The sequence below is a fragment of the Asterias amurensis genome, chromosome 1 (genome assembly GCF_032118995.1).
Source record: "Asterias amurensis chromosome 1, ASM3211899v1".
Taxonomy (NCBI): domain Eukaryota; kingdom Metazoa; phylum Echinodermata; class Asteroidea; order Forcipulatida; family Asteriidae; genus Asterias; species Asterias amurensis.
Window position 1 is genome coordinate 28505767 of NC_092648.1, and position 18340 is coordinate 28524106.

An 18340-nucleotide genomic window follows, 5' to 3' on the forward strand; every position below is an offset into this window, starting at 1 on the left:
TTTTTATACTGAATGGATTCAAACTCTATGTTTTAAAACTCCTTAAAGACAGTTGGTAATTGTCAAGTCTTCTCACTTTGTGAACCTCAACATATGCATAAAATAACCAACCTGTGAAATTTGAGCACAATTGGTCGTCAAAGATGGTTGATTTCGAGACATCAAATTCTAAACCTGAGGTCTCGACATCAAATTCGTGGAAAATTACTTCTTTCTCGAAAACTATGGCACTTCAGAGGGAGCCGTTTCCACAATGTGTTATACCATCAATCTATCCCAGTTACTCGTTACCAAGTAAGGTTTTATGCTAAAATAATTATTTTGAGTAATTACCAATAGTGTCCACTGCCTTTAACCATACAAGCTTAGTTTAAATGAAAAACCACTGCTCACTTTCGAAGGGGACGGCCAACCTGGTCTGATACAACCACATATGTGATACTCATCTATGAAGAAAAAAAAAGGTAGGCAACAAATAGTCATCATGTCCAGACCTAATTATTGTGCCAAGTTCCCTCCCCATGCAACCGGGCAAACTTCTATTTTTACCAGACAACTGAGATTAAATTAGTTTGTAAATTGTTGACGAATTAGGTCTAATTTGTTTCGACGTCGCTGAATGTTGGACCAGAATTCTGGTCGACTTTTTCCTCTGTGGCGACGAGAGGGGTAATGACGTCACAGTGTCCGGATCTTGCCTGAGTACTTGAGAGATAAGCCTGTTTTGATTAAGTAGGCCACTTGTCATGTTGTCTTTGCACTCATTTCCATATAGAATATTTCCCTGGAATGAATGGCCCATCTCGACCAGAGGAGGTGCGCATGATTACAACCACAGCATGTTAAATAAATTCAGCCACAATCAAGTTGTGTAAATGTTTCGGAGGTTCGTCGTTATTTGAGTTGAGTATTCTCATGCGGCCGAATCGTCTCAGTGTTTGTAAATGAGAAAACATCTTAAAGGAGTCATTTTTTAAAGGCAGATTTCAAAAACAGATTTCATTAAAAATTTCAATTTTTTGGCTTCCTTTTTAGAAACGATCCTTTTTGTGTGAATTCTTTCTTTGCAAGGTAGTTTTTTCTTCTTCTTTTTTAATACTAATAATTGATCTTGGACAAAAGGACTAATCTTGTCCCGAGAGATATTTCCGTCTGAAATGTTGATACCTTTATAATGTGTCTTTGCGACTTATTCAATTGTTCTTGTCATTGTAAGAACGATTTCGTATAAAAATTCACTTGTAGCCTACATCAAAAACAAATTATCTATTTTAGTGTACATTTTTAACAAGTGAGTACCATTAATTATCCAACCCTAGTGTTAAGCTCTTAAAAGACAATGGACACTATTGGTAATTGTCAAAGACCAGTCTACTCACTTTGTGTATCTCAACATACGTATAGAATATCAAACCTGTGAAAGTTTGAGCTCGATTGGTTGTCGAAGTTGCGAGATAACTATGAAAGAAAAAAGACCCTTATCACACGAAGTTGTGTGCTTTCAGATGCTTGATTTCGAGACCTCAAATTCTAAACTTGAGGTCTCGTGGAAAATCACTTCTTTCTCGAAAACTACATCACTTCAGAGAGAGCCGTTTCTCACAATGTGTTATAATCAACCTCTCCCCATTACTCATTACCAAGTGAGGTTTTTTGCTGATAATTATTTTGAGTAATTACCAATAGTGTCCACTCACTGCACAATTGTTATCTAGTGTTTAATTAACAGTTTTTAGTTCATCGATAACAACTGTTTGAATTTTAGAGGCTTTTTGTAGGTTGAGAGGTCACTTTTTAATTAGCTGTTAGATGGAAACCACCTAATTTGCGTTTGTATTTTTTGTAGGTTCTATTTTTTTATTTTATTTTTTTTCGTTTCGCTCCAAAGTCGTGATCGATGCTTGAACATAAAAAGTGTCAGATAGACGTATGTCAGCTGCAGACCATTTTTTAATGTTTCCATTTTTTTATTCTGTCAGCCTCCAGGTTTTTTGTTTGTTTTTGTTCTTCTGTTAATTATATGCAGTTTCTATGCAAATGCCGAAATATCAAGTCAAAAATGTTGGAAAGCTTGTAGGATAATTTCTTTTAAATTGAACAAATCTTTCTCTTATGAATGCCTCAATTATAATTGAAAAAATAAAACAAACTATTATGAACGTTATGTCACCTGCCGGCCATTTTACACAACATTTATTCGGATCAGATTGAGGTGTTTGTTTACATGCTTGTTTGGCAATGTTTGTTGGGATATTTGTTTATTTGTTTGTTTGTCTTTTCTTTTTCTTTTTCTTTTTGATTGGGTATTTGTTTCAATTGTACTTAAACACAACGCAAAAAAAGGAACAGGTTAACTTTTTTCCCCTTTGGTCGAATAGTATAACCAAGAAAGCATATATCAGCTGCATGGCCATTTTGACATTTCAGATTTTCATTTTATTCTGTCAACCCGATAACTCAAATTTTCCTGATTCAGTTAGAAATAGACCCCATTTCTTCATGGAGAAAATGTGAACAGCTTCCTACAATTCTAGGAAACTATTTTTAAAATAGTTATTTTTGATAAAACTATGGGGAAAACAATTAATAAAAAAAGCAACGATAGACTTGAGTCAGCTGCGTTTCCATGAGACATCTCGATTTTTCATTTTATTCTGTCAACATGAGATGTCTATCTGATTCATTAGAAGAAAACACTGACTTTCTAGATAAATATAATGAATAGTTTACTAAAAATACAGAAAATAAATTGAAGAAGACACAGTTATTGGTTACATGTTGTGTCGGGTTAGTAACTACCAAAAAATCTAGTATTTATGTTTTCATACAAGGCAATGTTATCTGGATTCATTAAATACTTGCAGACAATTTAACCAAACAAACAATGGGCCATACTTAAAGTATTGCTTGAAATTTGAAATGATTTTTACATTATTATTGAAACGAGAGAACAGAGATTAACCAAACAAACACGGAGATATACTAATAGAACTGCTTGAATTTCTTGATTTCGCATAAACATCAAGTTTTAAATCTACATTTTTTGTTATCTTTTTATTACACTTCTTCACTGGCAAAACGACACAAAAGAAAAGGTAAATTAAAAGTTACAAACAACATAATGATTATACAATAACATACATTAGGAACCCTTTAAATCTTATAAATGTCAAATTTGCATTGGGGAGATTGAGGCTCCCCTCTACAGACAAAATTCTGTGAAAACTCGATATTAATGTCATTTTCCATGTTTTACTTCCGTTCTGTCTGCTGTTTTTGTATACTCGAGTGTTTTCATTCGGGATGGGATTTGATAAAAGTAGCAGCCTTGTATTATTTGAGGTGGATTTGCAGGTTTTTACTGTCAAAAATCAGAATAATTTATTTTTGGAGTGCGAGGATGCGAGCGTGTCCATTCGGATAGGTGCTTTGGATACGGTAACCAGTTAGGCTGGACATCAGGAAAGCAGGTAACAATTCAGTCGCGCTTTATAGAGTTGCGCCAAACCACAAAATATTGAAATATACTGAAATGGTGTCCAGTTCATAATAATTTACCATCATTCCAACCTTGCAGTTTGGTTTCTTCCACCGTTTTCCGAATGAAGGCCGAAGAGTCAAAGACATTGGTTTTTGTGATGTAGGCTAACGTCAACACCTCGAAAGTGTCTCCCCCCCCCCCCCCCCCCGTTTGCCCATCCCTCTATGAAAATGTCTACCAATGCTCGCACCATTTTGAATGTTCTTGTTCTTATATTTGGCGTGTCTTTACGCGAAACGCCGCCCCTCGGAGTTGTTCAAAGTCCAATCCGCAGCAGACTTGTGTCCAAGTCTGGAAGGCCTAAATTTGGACGGCCTATGAGCACCGCACACGCTCTAACGTTGGTCATATTTGTGCCTGATGCAGACCGAGATCTCAGACTTGAAATCGTGTCTAAATCCGCAGAGACATGAAAGGAAGAAACCAGGAAGAAACTCGACCAAAGATCTGCTGACCGGCATTGTTGATTCAATCAAACGTAGTAGATTCACAGTGGTCAGGAAGTTGTCTCGCTCGTCGTAGCCACGTCGCTTTGCATCTAGAGCAGTTGCTGTGTAGTGTATGTACACACCACCCGGATGTCGGGCTTTTACGCTGATCTTTGCAAAGAAAGGTTAAATAATAATGATTAACTTTTATTAAACTTGTTTGGTGATGATTGAAAAAGGGGAAACATTTCCTTATGGCGCCACCACTTTTTCATTCGATATGAAATAATATAGTATCTAATTTACCTCAATGAGATATCCCTTTTTGTACAAATTAGTGAACAAGTGGTGGCGCCATACGGAAATGGTGGCGCCATACGGAAAGTTTTGATTAAAAGTGGTTTCTCTTGAAATGCTTATCAAGGCAGGGTCGGTCGTGAAGTTGTCAATTCGAGAGAGAGGGCCTGAGATTTGAACAGTTCGTAGTGGATTTCATGTTGAATCTGTTAGTTCTACGTTAGGACGAGTAACTGGTCCTAACTCGAGATAAAGACTAGTTCTAACTCTTTGTGAAATCCACCCCAGGCCAGCTATGGACGCCTTCTAAAATTAATTTTCACTAGCGGGATGCCGCGCTTCGCGCGGCACCCCGCTAGGATATAAAAATCCTTTACACAAATATTTCGAAATGTGGGTGAGGGTGTTATACGCCTCTCTCAATATTTATGCATGGCGTCATAATTCTAACCCAAAATGAAGCTATTTCGCACGTCCACCACTACTTGCAGTGGCTGTACCCACCTCGTTTTGGGTTAGACAACGTACCTTATGCATCTAGAAACTATAAGGCTCCCCCGTGATCCTTATAGGGGTCTAATATGTTGGGCCTCCCTAACGTTACACGTTTTTTAAATCAGCGTTGATAGGTGAAACTGACCGTTAGCCAGCAATAACTAAAGTTTCTTTTGTACTACACTACCAAAACTTTCTCCACACACTCAATATACATTCATAATGCTTGCATTTCCTTTTTAAAAAACATCGTCAAAAATGACATTTTTACGTCCCACGATACATAGCGTTGCTACAGCACTATAAGTAAAGGGAGTTTTTGGAACATGCTGTGTGCCACAAATCTAATTTATCTACTGTTTTTTTCGGGGGGGGGGGCGGGGGTGGTAAGAGCGTAGGCCTCTTTTTAGTTTATTCTCATCTGAATTGGTCTTGTAAACTTTCTGGTCAATAGGCTGCATGTATAACGGGAGCACTTAACGTGAACGTCAAAAAAGTGTTTTGCAGGCAGAGATGCCAAGTCCAGAGGCTAGCTATGTGTGAGATTTTTCAAAGCTCAACCCCCATCCCCCCGGAAAAAAATTGCCAGTTTAAGAAGGCCTTTTTAAATCGCCGCCCAACCTTCTTTTTTTTTTTTTTTTTTTTTACAAATAAATAAAACAATGTGAAATTTAATTGTGGACAAAAAGTGTTTCATAATGCATCAAAAGCCTCCTCAGAATAATTAAAACTCACTTGAGGTACACAGGAGATGTTGATTGTTAATGTGGAGGTTCGATTGTGTCAGATTATATCCTTCCAAACTTGAAAAAAATAGACTAAAAATGATGTCCAAAATCAATCGCTCACTTCTTCTGCCTGTTGTGTCTTCGCTAGTGGAGCGCATTTCAACGAATTTGCTAAAAGAATCGGAACAAACTTGTGCGCAATAAGCGTTTTGCGCTCTGCCGAATTTGAGCTGAACCTACTGGATGAGCAAAAGCGTGCGCAATCTGCAAATTTGCGCTCTGTTTGTACAAATTTTGTACAAAAAATGTCGTTAATTTTTTTTCCCGATCTCGCCCCAATAATGGTTGATGTGCGTGTGAGCGTGAGACAGAGCCCAAATGCGTGAGTCTCACGCCTAATGCGTGAGACTTGGCAGGTCTGGTTTTGTTTTATTGTCACTTTGGGCTTATTGCATCTCGCGAAATTTGAAAGACAAACGACACAATTTCTGACCGCGTTCATGTTCACGCTGCTCTAGGAACAAACCTCCATACATCCCATATCTCTGGAACCCTATATCGTACAAACTAAATAAAAACGATACACTCGTCCCCACTCCTTAATTTTCTCTAACTTATTTCACTTTCAGAAAGCATGTCAAGTTATGTTTAGGGTTTGTTATGTCCAGTTTGGGTCAATAGACAAACTCCTAAAAATGTACCCCATTCAGCCGCACGAGGTCTCTTTTGTTAATATTATCTCCATCAGTAACCAACCCGACGGGCCGATGGCTAAATTAATCTTCATAATGGATTTGGCAAAATGTACATTCTGAGACCTGACGGACACACTGCTCTAACCAATTTTGTGAATGGACTTATTCAAAAGGAAACTTAATGTCGTTTTGCTTAACAACTTTGACCAAATGCAAAGCAAAGTTCTTTTTTTTACAGCTTCAAAACAGCCTTTAACGTGTGTGTATAAGTTTCACCATAGAGTAAGGAATGGTTTCACAATTCTACCGCCATGGTTAAACTCTGAAACTGCAACATTATACCTCCATGAACAGACCGTATTCTAAAACGGTATTCATGTACCCATTTGAGTTTACTGGCAAAAGGTCCAAGGTCGCCACCCACTGTCAACCTAAAGTGGTCCCACGGCGACCTTCTTCACCAAGCAACAGGTGGCCTGTCTCAAACCAGACAACACACCACTCACAATACACTGACCAGAATGGCTCTTTGTGTGAGGCCCCCCCCCCCCCCCACCCCCAAAATGTTATTAATTGTAAAGTTCCCTTAGACACCTTCCAACCTATAGCCGGCCCTACCCAATGTTTCCAAATTATTAAGCTTCCGTTTGATCCCATCCTTGTTCATCATGATAATTCTCATGCCGTTTGGAAGTGAATGCTTTTTTATAAATATTCTCCATTTAATCTTTTCAACAAATGAGTCACCCGCAGAAGGATTTCTAGGAAGTCTGATAACAACGTCGACCAGTGGTTGACACATGGTCACCTGCGAAACATCAATCTACGATACTTAATCCATTCAATGCAAATTCGGTCAAATTCGTGAGATTGGTTTCGGATTTGTCCTGGCACCCAGCCTCTTCGACCCTTTCGACCCTGCGCGGCAATGAATGGACCAATCCGGAGAACCATGCTTAGTACAACACAAAAGTAACCTGACCAAAAAGGGCGGATCGAATGGCGGGTGGGCGTTCAAGGGGCAATGAATGAACCAATCCGGAGCACCATCTGCGAAACACTGTCCAATGAGTCGCCTGTCAGAAAGATTTCTAGGAAGTCTGGTAACAACATCGACCAGTGGTTGACGCACGGTCGCCGCCCAAACTTCCTCCAATCACATGACTTGTAAGTGCGAGTTTGGATCCGGGTTTTGCAGACTTGCAACCCGACGTCTGAAACCACACAAACGTATTGAATTCCACACAAACAACCGTGTTGGATTCCACAAGGATGCCATACCACTGGACCTTCTAATTTTCAATCCAAGATGGCGCAGGTTACGCTTTTAATAGTATAGATTCTTGGCCCTCGTACCGCCATGGTGAGCCTAACACAGACATGGCAGTGGGAAATCTGGTCCTCGCTATATATTGATAGAGGGTCCAAACAGGCAGCATCAAGCTAGCACAAAGAGTTAGGACTAGTCTTATCTCAAGTTAGGACCAGTTACTCGTCCTAACTTTGAACTAGCCATACGTTTTTGATATCTCCTGGGACTAGTCCTAAGTTAGGACCAGTCCTAACGCTTTGTGAAATCGACCCCAGGTCAGTCTTTCATGGGTTTTCAACCTTCGCACATGGAGGTTGAATTTGGTGTCTAATTATAGCTATCTGCCTGCATGCTCTGGCATGTAATAAAAGATACAATGAAAAACCTGGGGACATTGCTGAAGAACGGCACTGAAGAAGTTAATGCATGACACTCTTGCAATTAATTTGAGTGCACTCTTGTATCCAAGGTCCATAACCTACAAAACATAATTAATTTTTGTGTGGGTTTTTCTAAGAAAGTGGGTTGGTTGTTTTTTTGTTTTTTTGTTGTTTTTTTTTGGGGGGGGAGGGGGATATTTTGCATCACAATTAACCTATGCATTTCTGAAATTATTTAGTTTTTCAAAGCTTGTTAATTTTTAGTTTTTTGTTTGATTTTCTTTTTATCTTGCAGATTCCCAGATCTGTTCGTAAATGTCAAGATGTTTGCACGAATTACAACGAAACATGGCTAGCTGAACATTGTGTAAGTATTTATTAAGTTTTTAACCAAAAATATGAATGTAACTATATTAGAGTACACCATGATGAGGGGTTTAACCAAGAAACTCCCAACCGCTCTCAGGGCATTCAAGGTTTTACTTCCTAAAAACAAGATTTGCTGAAGATGTACTTCCAAAAAACAAGATTCGCTGAATATGTACTTCCAAAAAACAAGATTTGCTAAAAATGTACTTCCAAAAAACAAGATTTGCTAAAAATTTACTTAAAAAAAACAAGACTTGATGAAGATGTCCTTCCAAAAAACAAGATTCGCTGAATATGTACTTGCGATGGCACTAATGCTTTAAATGGGCTTTCGTAGCATGAGAAGATCAGCACACTTGTACTTTTATTCGCTAGGGGCAAGCTAAAGAACTACAGACAATTTTGCATGTTACAGCGTATATTAGGCTTAAAAGGGGACACTTTACAGTGTCTACATTGCTCCATGATTAAACCCATTGATCAGATGTCCCCTGTGGCCTTCGGCCAAGTAGACAGGAAGATGCTTCAGGTTGTAGAACTCTTACTAATGGGGAAGTGAGGAAAATAAATTGAATTGACTTTATAAACTGCCAGTAATAAGAAATACCTGTAGATGGTTTCGTAGCAACAACTACTTCATCAGAACCAATTAAGAACAACTTCTTTAAAGGCAGTGGACACTATTGGTAATTACTCAAAATATCTATAAGGATAAAACCTTTCTTGGTATAGTGAGTAATGGGGAGCTAATGGTAGTATAAAACATTGTGAGATATGGCTCCCTCTGAAGTAATGTAGTTTTCGAGAAAGAAGTAATTTTCCACGAATTTGATTTCAAGACCTCAGATTTAGAATTTGAGGTCTCGAAATCATGCATATGAAAGCACACAACTTCGTGTGACAGGGGTGTTTTTTCTTTTATTATTATCTCACAACTTTGATGACCAATTGAGCTCAAATTTTCACAGGTTTGTTATTTTATGCATGTGTTGAGATACACCAAGTGAAAAGACTGGTCTTTGACAATTATAGTGTCCAGTGTCTTTAACCAATATTAATATGCTGAGCACCTAGTTTAAATAACAAACAATTATTACTGTTATTGTGTTTCTGGTTATGAAGTTAAGGATGCCTCATAACGTGAAATTTGATCACTGTAGCTCCCAAGCCTGAGAAAACCTGTAAACAAGAGTGCCTTAGAAACACTGGTTTAACCCCTGCTCTTCCTCCATAAGTGTGGGATTTGAGCAAACGACCTCCGAATTAACATACTGGCGCTCTATTTGATCTTATAACTTTCATACTAAACATAATTGAAAGATATTTATCAGACTAAAAAAATCAAAATTTTAACATAATCTTTACAGTACAGACGAGATGAGGTTTTATTATTCAACAAAATCACAAGACTGCTGTTTTTCTGGTAGTTCAGTTTACTTTCTTGAGGCTAAATTCACTGGCATCTCGCCTTTAGTCCAGTGTGAATCTGGAGCCCTTAGTGTTACCAATATTGTGGACTTGATGTTTCTCAGAAAGCCTCTCATGGCTATTGGAGATTGACAATCACAATATTGGTGTGACTCTACTTTTCCAAGAATAGAAATGATTTATTCCTTTAAAGGGACAGTATACCTCTGAATTTTGGAACCGTTCGATTGCTTTAATCCTATATATAAATGTAGATAAATTATGAATAACCTGTGTAAATTCCTCATTTTTGAGATGTCGCCGAAATTCCAGAGCGGTTATGTCCACGCAGGAAGAACAATTGGTAATTGGAATACACAATCTGAGAAATGTATCTGACAACCTTTCTGAGATTCAAAAATTTTGGAAATAAAATCTGATATTTTTTTTCCAAAACAACATTACTTCAACGTGAAATGATTCTCAAAATGCTTTGTAATTGTTGAAAGCTGCTTCTAAGCGAGTAAATTTTCTAATACCATTCTTTTTAAAAGTGATCACCAAACAGATACCTTCCCTTTAATAGATATAATCCAGCGCACACTTTCCAGCCACCTGATGAAATATTCACAGGAGAGATTGTACGGGCGTGGGCCGTAGTGCTCATTTCCGTTTAGATCATGTTTTCTCAACACATGAGCCCAAGGAAGTCCTCGCAAGCTCCATTAGCCTGGTCTTGTTTTTCTGGAATGTTTAACACCTTAGTGTCACTGCCTCCTCATCCATTGCTAGAGAAAGCTGCCAGATCATGGCTTGGTTGCACCTGTGAGCGGAAAGACATTCTCAAGAAGTACTTAAATAGTGTGTGTGTGTGTGTCAGGAAGAAAATGCAAATATTATTTTGTTGGAACGCTGCGTTTGTGAGTGGTGGGCATGTTATTGTAAGGATTAGAACAGTATGTACACTACACCTTAATATAAGTGTCTGCATCTCATAATGTCATCGGCGGAGTTTGCAAGCAGAGTCAAATCCGATTCGCATAAAAACACTATCATAACAAATTCATTCAAGCTTTTTGTCTGCACTATTTGTGCATGCTCACAGAATTGATCCAGTTCTACATTTCTTTTACCCCTTGAAAACAAAGTTTTGGGTGAAAAAACATTCAGTGACTAGCTGCACCAATGGTTTGGGAAAAAATCCTGTTGTTAAGTAGTCTGTACATATTTCAGAATGTTCTTTCTAATTCTCACCTATATCCATATCAATGTTCTTGATATAGTGCCTTATTGTAGTTTTTTGTATATGATGTAATGGAACCCAATAACCAACAATTGTCAGACAGGTAATCGAATAGTCCATAAATCAAGGTTTTACTCAAGAGTGTCATTGCATTAGGTGAGGTTTGTGGTAGCATCTCTGATCTCTTATCAACTACCTCCTGAAGACGAGCAGAGTATACTGTTCGAAACGTCGAGACAAAACCGGCTCTTTTCAGAGCCACCACACCCTCAAAAGAGTTTTTACCCATGGTTGTACCCGCAAGTTTACTACTAATATTTATATTTATAGTTGCTCTTATTCTCCACACCATGCAAAGCTTCAAACACCATTTACCTCCTGAAGACAATCAGAGAATACAGATCGAAACGTTCAATTGTCAACCATTTGTTCTTTTCAGAACGAACACTGTACTCAAAAGAGATTTACCTGTGGTGCTATCGCAAACCTCTCCTACTTATACTCCCATGTTAGGTTTCAACTTCTACAAGTGTGTTGTGTTTTATTCTTCTCCTTTCTGGTCTTTCTTTGTATTTCAGTTCTCAGCAGACTGCCACGCTTCCTGTGACAACTTAACACTAGAATCAGGTAAATGTAAAAGTTATACTGGATGAAGTGTATACATTCAGAAAATCTGGAACTCTTGGATGTGTTTAAGACCTCGAGTGCAGGGTTTGGATCGCCGTCATGTAGTGGGTGTGACATCGCCACCCTCCAAATGCAGGGGGTGTATCCCCACCCCCAGAATGTTTTCCCAGTCTGGTAACACAAGATCCACAAGACCATTGGGCTTTGAACTCAAAATGTTTATTAGTAGACCATACTTGTTTAACAAGATCAGAGGAAAAACTTCCTGGCACAGTTTCTAATAATATGCATTTAAACTGTGTGTATTAAAATAAAATAAAAATAGCAGTTAGACATGTAGGCGAAGATTTTTCTCATGTGCCTTATGGGTTTTAGTATACTTCAATATTACTCAATACAATGGAAATTTATAGGTATTGTATCAGAATCAAAGTCAAAATTTCTTGTTTTTGTTCGAGAAGTGCACAGTGAAGTATTAATTTAAAAAAAAACACTAGACCACCAGACTTGTCCGTTCTCGAGCTACTGAATTTACTTGCCTGACACTAAAATTACTAGCCTTGTGCTTGTGGTCTAGTGTAAACTTGTAGCCTCGGTGTCCTTATACAATCACTGAACATTATGTCGCAAGGAGATGTGTTTTTGTGTCTTGGAGTAGCCTGGTATAATATTTAACAGGGCCCAATTTCATAGAGCTGCTTAAGCAGAAAACACTGCTCAAAACATTTCTGCCAGTCGGCACAGCTAGATCATATTATTATGGGAAATACCATTTTAGGTGGTAATCATATTCTGGTAAGCATAATTTTGTTGTGCTTAGCTGGTTTATGTACTGAAGCCGCAGCTTTAGGCAATTGGACCATGGTTGTCAGGAAATTGCCTTGTGTGAAGTGGCAATTTTATTTTTCAGACAGTATGCCTTCATAAAGAAGCAAATAATGAACAGAACTTTGCGGAGAGGTGTTAGGTCTCCCTAGATAATTGAAATGGTTGTTTCTCTCACATGAAAATAGATGTAACCAATCAGAAGCAGAAAGGGCAAATAAATACACTACTTCACCCTCTGTATAGAATATCCTACGCACATGCATGATTTTTCGAGAAAAAAAAACGGCAACATGATACAATCCTCTTAAGGAAAAGACGAAATGCGTGGGCATAATAGAACTTTTTCAGTGATACAGCCAGCTTCAATCTAATGTCGACAAACAAAGTCTGGGAAGAAAAGGGTCATGTCCCTTTTTGATGTAATGTTAACAGTTAGCCATGACTGATATGGCTGGGGACAAGACAAACATTGTGGCAACAAGATAATGGTGTTTCAAAGAACTGCCTCAGCAGAAAAATATGATACACACTTGACCAGGCAAGCAGTTACAAATGGTGCATATGACATGACGATTTGGCAAAACAAATCTGGTGCTAGTTTCGTGTGCTTTATAATCAGCTCCATGCATCCCTGCAGTTTGTACATGTTCTGAAAAATGGTTTGGTACAAATGTATAAAATTCTTCTTTTTTTCTTCTTCTTTTTTTCGGTCTCACAACAGATACAGGAATAATTGCAGGGCCACCATTGCTTCATGATGTGAAGACAGTAGCTGGTGGTAGTCTGGTTCTAAGCTGGGAGTCTGGTAACTGTACTACCAGTGTTAAGTGTAATTCCACCGTGAGCATCGTACGTCACAGCAGTGACCTCATCGAATGGTCCTATCATATTGTCACTAATGGAGATTCTGTAAGTAAAACACTAGGTCAGAAATGCATTATCTTGGCTGTGACAACTGGGATTGAATTCACAAAGAGTTAGGATCAGTCCTAACTTGGGAGTAGTCCTACTAGGAGATATTAAAAATGTAAGGTGATTCCCAACCCAGATAAGTCTTAAGACTATAGTCTCAACTCTTTGTGAAATCCGACCCTGAAAACATAAAAAGAATTTTTAGGGAAGAGTTTTGACAAAAATTCCACTTGTTCACCTAATTTACCTGATCTACCTAATATCCTAAAAACATTCAAATAAATAATTTGACATTTGTATATGGTTATATAACCATTATAATAATAATAAACTATTCTTGTATAGTGCATAATCACAATTGCAGAGAAGTCTCTATGCGCTTTGAGATGAAAACAAGTAAAACACCAAGGTTCTGACACTCATATTTTCTAATATTTCTATGTGTTATGATGGAGGATGTTTCAACATGCTTTGGCACTCCTATATGTTCTGACACACCTATGTTCCGACACTCCTATGTTATATATTCCTATATTCCAACACTCCTACTTTCTGACACCCCATATCTTCTGACATCCGTAAAATATTTTCCTAGTCCCAGTTTTGATCCTACTCAAATGTACCTCTTGTGTATTGGAACATAGTGTTGTTGGAACACAGGTGGTGAGGCAGCCTTTAGTTAGGTGTCTCGCCCAAATGACTGTCCAGAAGTATAACTATGAGGACTCGAGGAGGATTCAAACCCAAACTAAAAAACAAAAAAAATTAGTCCAAATGCTCTACATTCCACAGCATTTATTCTATAAACAATAACTACATTTTACATGTGAGAGCACTGGAAGTAGTAGTGAAAGATCAATTAAGAAAATTTCTCCAATAAATATCTTCATTTCAATTTATGTGTCTTTCCTTGGATGCAGAAGTTCCTCATTGATGTCGAGCAAGTCGCATGTGTGAAATATGTTGAGGTCATTTTGGCCGATGAGTTTGGTGTCAGCCCACCCAGTGACTTAAAAACTGTAGGTATGTCAAATCAAAGCAGTTTAACATCTTAGGGTGTGTTCGAATAACTACAGCTGCAGCTTTCGCTCTGGGGGCTGTGACTAGACTTTCTCACATTGGACAGTGATTTTGTGTTGGGGAGGAGGGGGTGGTTCTTTGCTGTAAGATCGAAATATTTCTCTGGAAGAATGCTATTGCTATCTGATCTTTAATAATAATAATAATAATTGCTTCTTATTTAGCGTGCATCCATCACTCAAGGTGCTTTAAAGCCATTGAACACTTTTGGTAAACAGTATTGTCTTAAGGCCCACACTTCGTGTATCACAACTTATATATAAAATAACAAACCTGTGAAAATTTGGGCTCAACCGGTCATCAGAGTCTGGAGAAAATAACGGTAAAACACACCCTTGTTTCCGCACGCTTCGCCGTGTCATGACATGTGTTTAAAATAAATCTGTAAGTCTAGCTATCGAGAATTGTTAAATGTTTTAATGTTTTCTCAAAAAGTAAAGCATTTCATGGAATAACGTTTCAAGAGAAGTCTTTCATCATTACCTTCTGTAAACCCTGTAAGTTATTTGTAAATCTGTGAACTTTTTTTTTTTTTTCTGTTCCAAAAGTGTATAATGGCTTTAACATACACTATTTTTCCTGCAAGGTATGTGGGACTATGTTTGAATTATCAGACCTACTCCTTTTACATAGCACCATGTAATGGTTTTAAAAGATGCTGTGGCGCAATATGTTCAGATTCAGATCAGTGAGTTTTCAGATTGAAACTAATATCATATTGTACAAATCCAATAATTATCAAACTAGTGTGAGTGGAATATGGAGAAATAATATGTCATTTCTGCGTACTCCACGAGCTCGCGTATGCAAACAAATTGATCTGCAAGGAAACTTGCCGCACAGATGAAAGCAATAGGTGGTGTTGGAACAGCTGCACGTTTTGTAATAGGCCTACTGAGCTAACAATAGTGAAATACACAGAGTTTAAACAGCGCAATATGCAGGGTGTGATATTGGCCGTGAGGTATAAGTTCACATCACACTCCTTGTTGCTATGGATCAACCGATCAGAAATTACTAGGACTCAAGTTTGCTTGAAGATAATGTGTCTTTCAGTAATACCCAACATGGGGAGTAGACATTTTCAGTTGGGAGGGCGAAGCGGGGGCAAAAACATAAATAATGAAGGGGGCTTTTGCTGAGCGGGGCTTCATTCACCGTCACCCCACTGGTTATGGTTGGGGAATGCAGACATGGTAAAAAGTAAAGCGTGATCAGAAAGGTCTTACTAGTTGATATATTAATTCTCCAACTACTTTACTAGGATATTGAACTTGCTCATATCTGTCTAATTTATTTATTAACGTGCAGTGATATTTGGTGTTCTTTTTTAGGTTCTTTTCGAGCCTTCTTGAATGATTCGCTGATAGTCAAAGTTACCCCTGAAACTGTGCGCTCCATCAAAATGGATCTGACTTGGGAGTTAGGATCAGGTAATTATACACATTGTTTTCACTAAAGCACCTTCAGTTATACACTCTGGAATTCTGTAATTTTCGTGGAATCAAAGGAGAGTCTCGGGAAAATTACAGAGTTCCAGAGTTTGGGAGTGGATACTGAAAAGGCACAATCGCCATAGGATGGGTTTGTTTTAGGGACAGTTAATTAGAAGAAGTTTGTTTGTAATGAAGTTTTTGGGGTTTTTTTTTTGGGGGGGGGTGGGGGGGTTCAAATATAAATTTGGGGGGTAGGGGCTGATGTGTACAAATCGTGCCTGCAGGAAGTCCTCTCTTTGTGGCTCTATTGCAAACATTGGATATCACAGGCCACTTTGATTTATGAAGTCATGAATGAAAACATGTTTTTACATTTCCTAACATCCGGTTTGGTGTTGATGTCAGTGCGTGTGAAGATCTAGGGAAACTGAAAGAGGAAGGCGTCATGGTTTTGTGTCACTTGAAAGAGTTCAGCATTCTTTGTGTCTTGAAGTTTGAAAAAGTGAAGAAGAAAATGAAATAACGTCAAGGTTACTTTTACCCTAGAGCAACCTTCTCCTGTTGCAGAATTCATTTCATATTACACCGCATACTTCTTGGAATTGTTAAACGATAGTGATAGTCCATGTCAAGATCTTGGGGATATTACTGAAAGAAGACGGCGTCATAATGTTTTTGTGGCACTTGAAAGAGTTCACTCACTCTTTAAGTCTTGTAGTTTGAAGAAGTGATAAAGAATTCGTAATAATATCAAGAATATTTTACCTTCTCCTGTTGCAGGATTCCATTCATATTACATGGTATACTTCTTGGATATGCTAAACGATAGCTGTCAGGACGCACTTCCTAACACTACTGAGTTACCCCCAGGAATCCAGGAGGGAGTAAGTATTTTTAGTGGAATATCAATCAGCAATCGTATTCTTGGTACACGCTTACTGTAACCCTAGAGCTGTAACATTCCATACTTGATGGGCCCAACATTGCTTTCCAGGCACTAGACTTGGGACATCTTTAGTAATTGTCAAATAACCAGTATTCACAAACCTGTGAACATTTTGAATCAAATATTTGGTCATCGTAATTGCAAGAGAATAATGAAAGAATAAACAACCTTGATGCACAAATTTGTGCACTTTCAGATGCTAATAAAAGAGTTCAGGCCTGAAGTTTTTTAATATTTGAATGAGAATATCTCTTTCACAAAAACTACGTTACTTCAGAGGGAGCCGTTTCTATCAACAGCTTCCCATTATTCGATACCAAGTAAGTTTATATGCTAACAGTTATTTTGAGTAATTACCAATAATGTACAGTGCCTTTAAAATCTATTTCAATTATTTTGCTGACTTGGAATTACTCCTTATCCATGTTAGAGTTCTTCATGCACAAACAAACATACAGTGTGTTGTAATTAGTGAGTAGTGATTAAAAACCGCAAAATTTGTCGCTGGAAATACACCTGGCCATTTTGTGGTGTGAAACATTTGGTTCTAATTGTCAACTGTATTCTTATTTTTTTATAAGTTTGTTTCTATCATGAAACTACACACAACCCAAACAATTTCAAAGAATATTCATACTCGATAGTAATTAAGTTTACTTTTTCAAAATCCATCAGGGGTGCTACTTTGAAAAAAAAAAACTCTCTCTCTCCTAATTGTATGTGCATGTTTTTGTTTTCTTTACTGTTCATATTTTATGTATTTGAATTTTTTAACATATGAAATGAAAAATGAAATATGAATCAATGTATTCTAATTTTTAAAATACCTAACCAACCATATGAATTTCATAACAAACGCTTTTAACCCAAAGCACCCAATCCGAAAGCAATGTGTCCCTTAAAATGAAGCAAAATTACTGTAAATCAAAACTAAGTGTTGGTGTTGTTTTGTTTTTGAAACATGTGGTATTGTTTTCTTTTATGATTTTTCTTCAGAATGTAACTAAACTGTCAACCAGAATCACACGTAAATTAAACCATGAGAAATGTATTGTCAACTACCAGGTAATTATATCCAATGATTCAGTGTAATTGAATTAATGTGCCATTAAATAAGCTTGGGGAAACTGGCTTTGAAGATTTCTGTTAAAATTGGTTGTTTGTTGAATCTGTAAAAGTTTTGAACAAGATGTTGGTGAAGGTTCGACTAATTTTAGATTGACACCCTGGTTATTGAATGGATGGAAATACAAATAAGAGCATAGAGGGGGGTGGATTAATTTTTAAATTAAAAAATGATAAGGAGATATTTACAACAAAAAGTTTAGAATTAAATTGCAGAGTAAGGATCAACAACAAAATGAGAGTAAACCAAAAAATAAACAGAGGTTTTTTTATGTGCACCGGGGCAGTGATAATATATGTTTGAATATTCAATGGATTTTCAAAGCTGAGAGTGTGCGTTACTCTTCAGCTGATCGCCACTCCTGAAAACATATTCTTTCCACCAAAGTGTAATAACGATAATATTATGCAGTTCTCATATAGCGCTTGATCACACTCAAGGGTGTCTCAAAAAGCTCATTAGTTTTTCTACAAAAATATGAGGAGCCACA

At 37.6% G+C, this 18340-nt stretch overlaps 1 protein-coding gene across 1 annotated transcript in view; it reads left to right on the forward strand.

The window, feature by feature from the left end:
* Positions 1-3901: 3901 nt before the first annotated feature.
* Positions 3902-18340, forward strand: part of LOC139942583 (uncharacterized) — a 28529-nt gene continuing 14090 nt past the window's right edge. Inside the window, exons 1-8 of the mRNA XM_071939463.1 lie at positions 3902-4036; positions 8172-8243; positions 11474-11522; positions 13072-13259; positions 14183-14285; positions 15677-15775; positions 16559-16662; positions 17721-17789. Of these exons, the coding sequence (XP_071795564.1) occupies positions 3902-4036; positions 8172-8243; positions 11474-11522; positions 13072-13259; positions 14183-14285; positions 15677-15775; positions 16559-16662; positions 17721-17789 (819 nt within the window). The remainder of the gene's footprint in view (positions 4037-8171; positions 8244-11473; positions 11523-13071; positions 13260-14182; positions 14286-15676; positions 15776-16558; positions 16663-17720; positions 17790-18340) is intronic.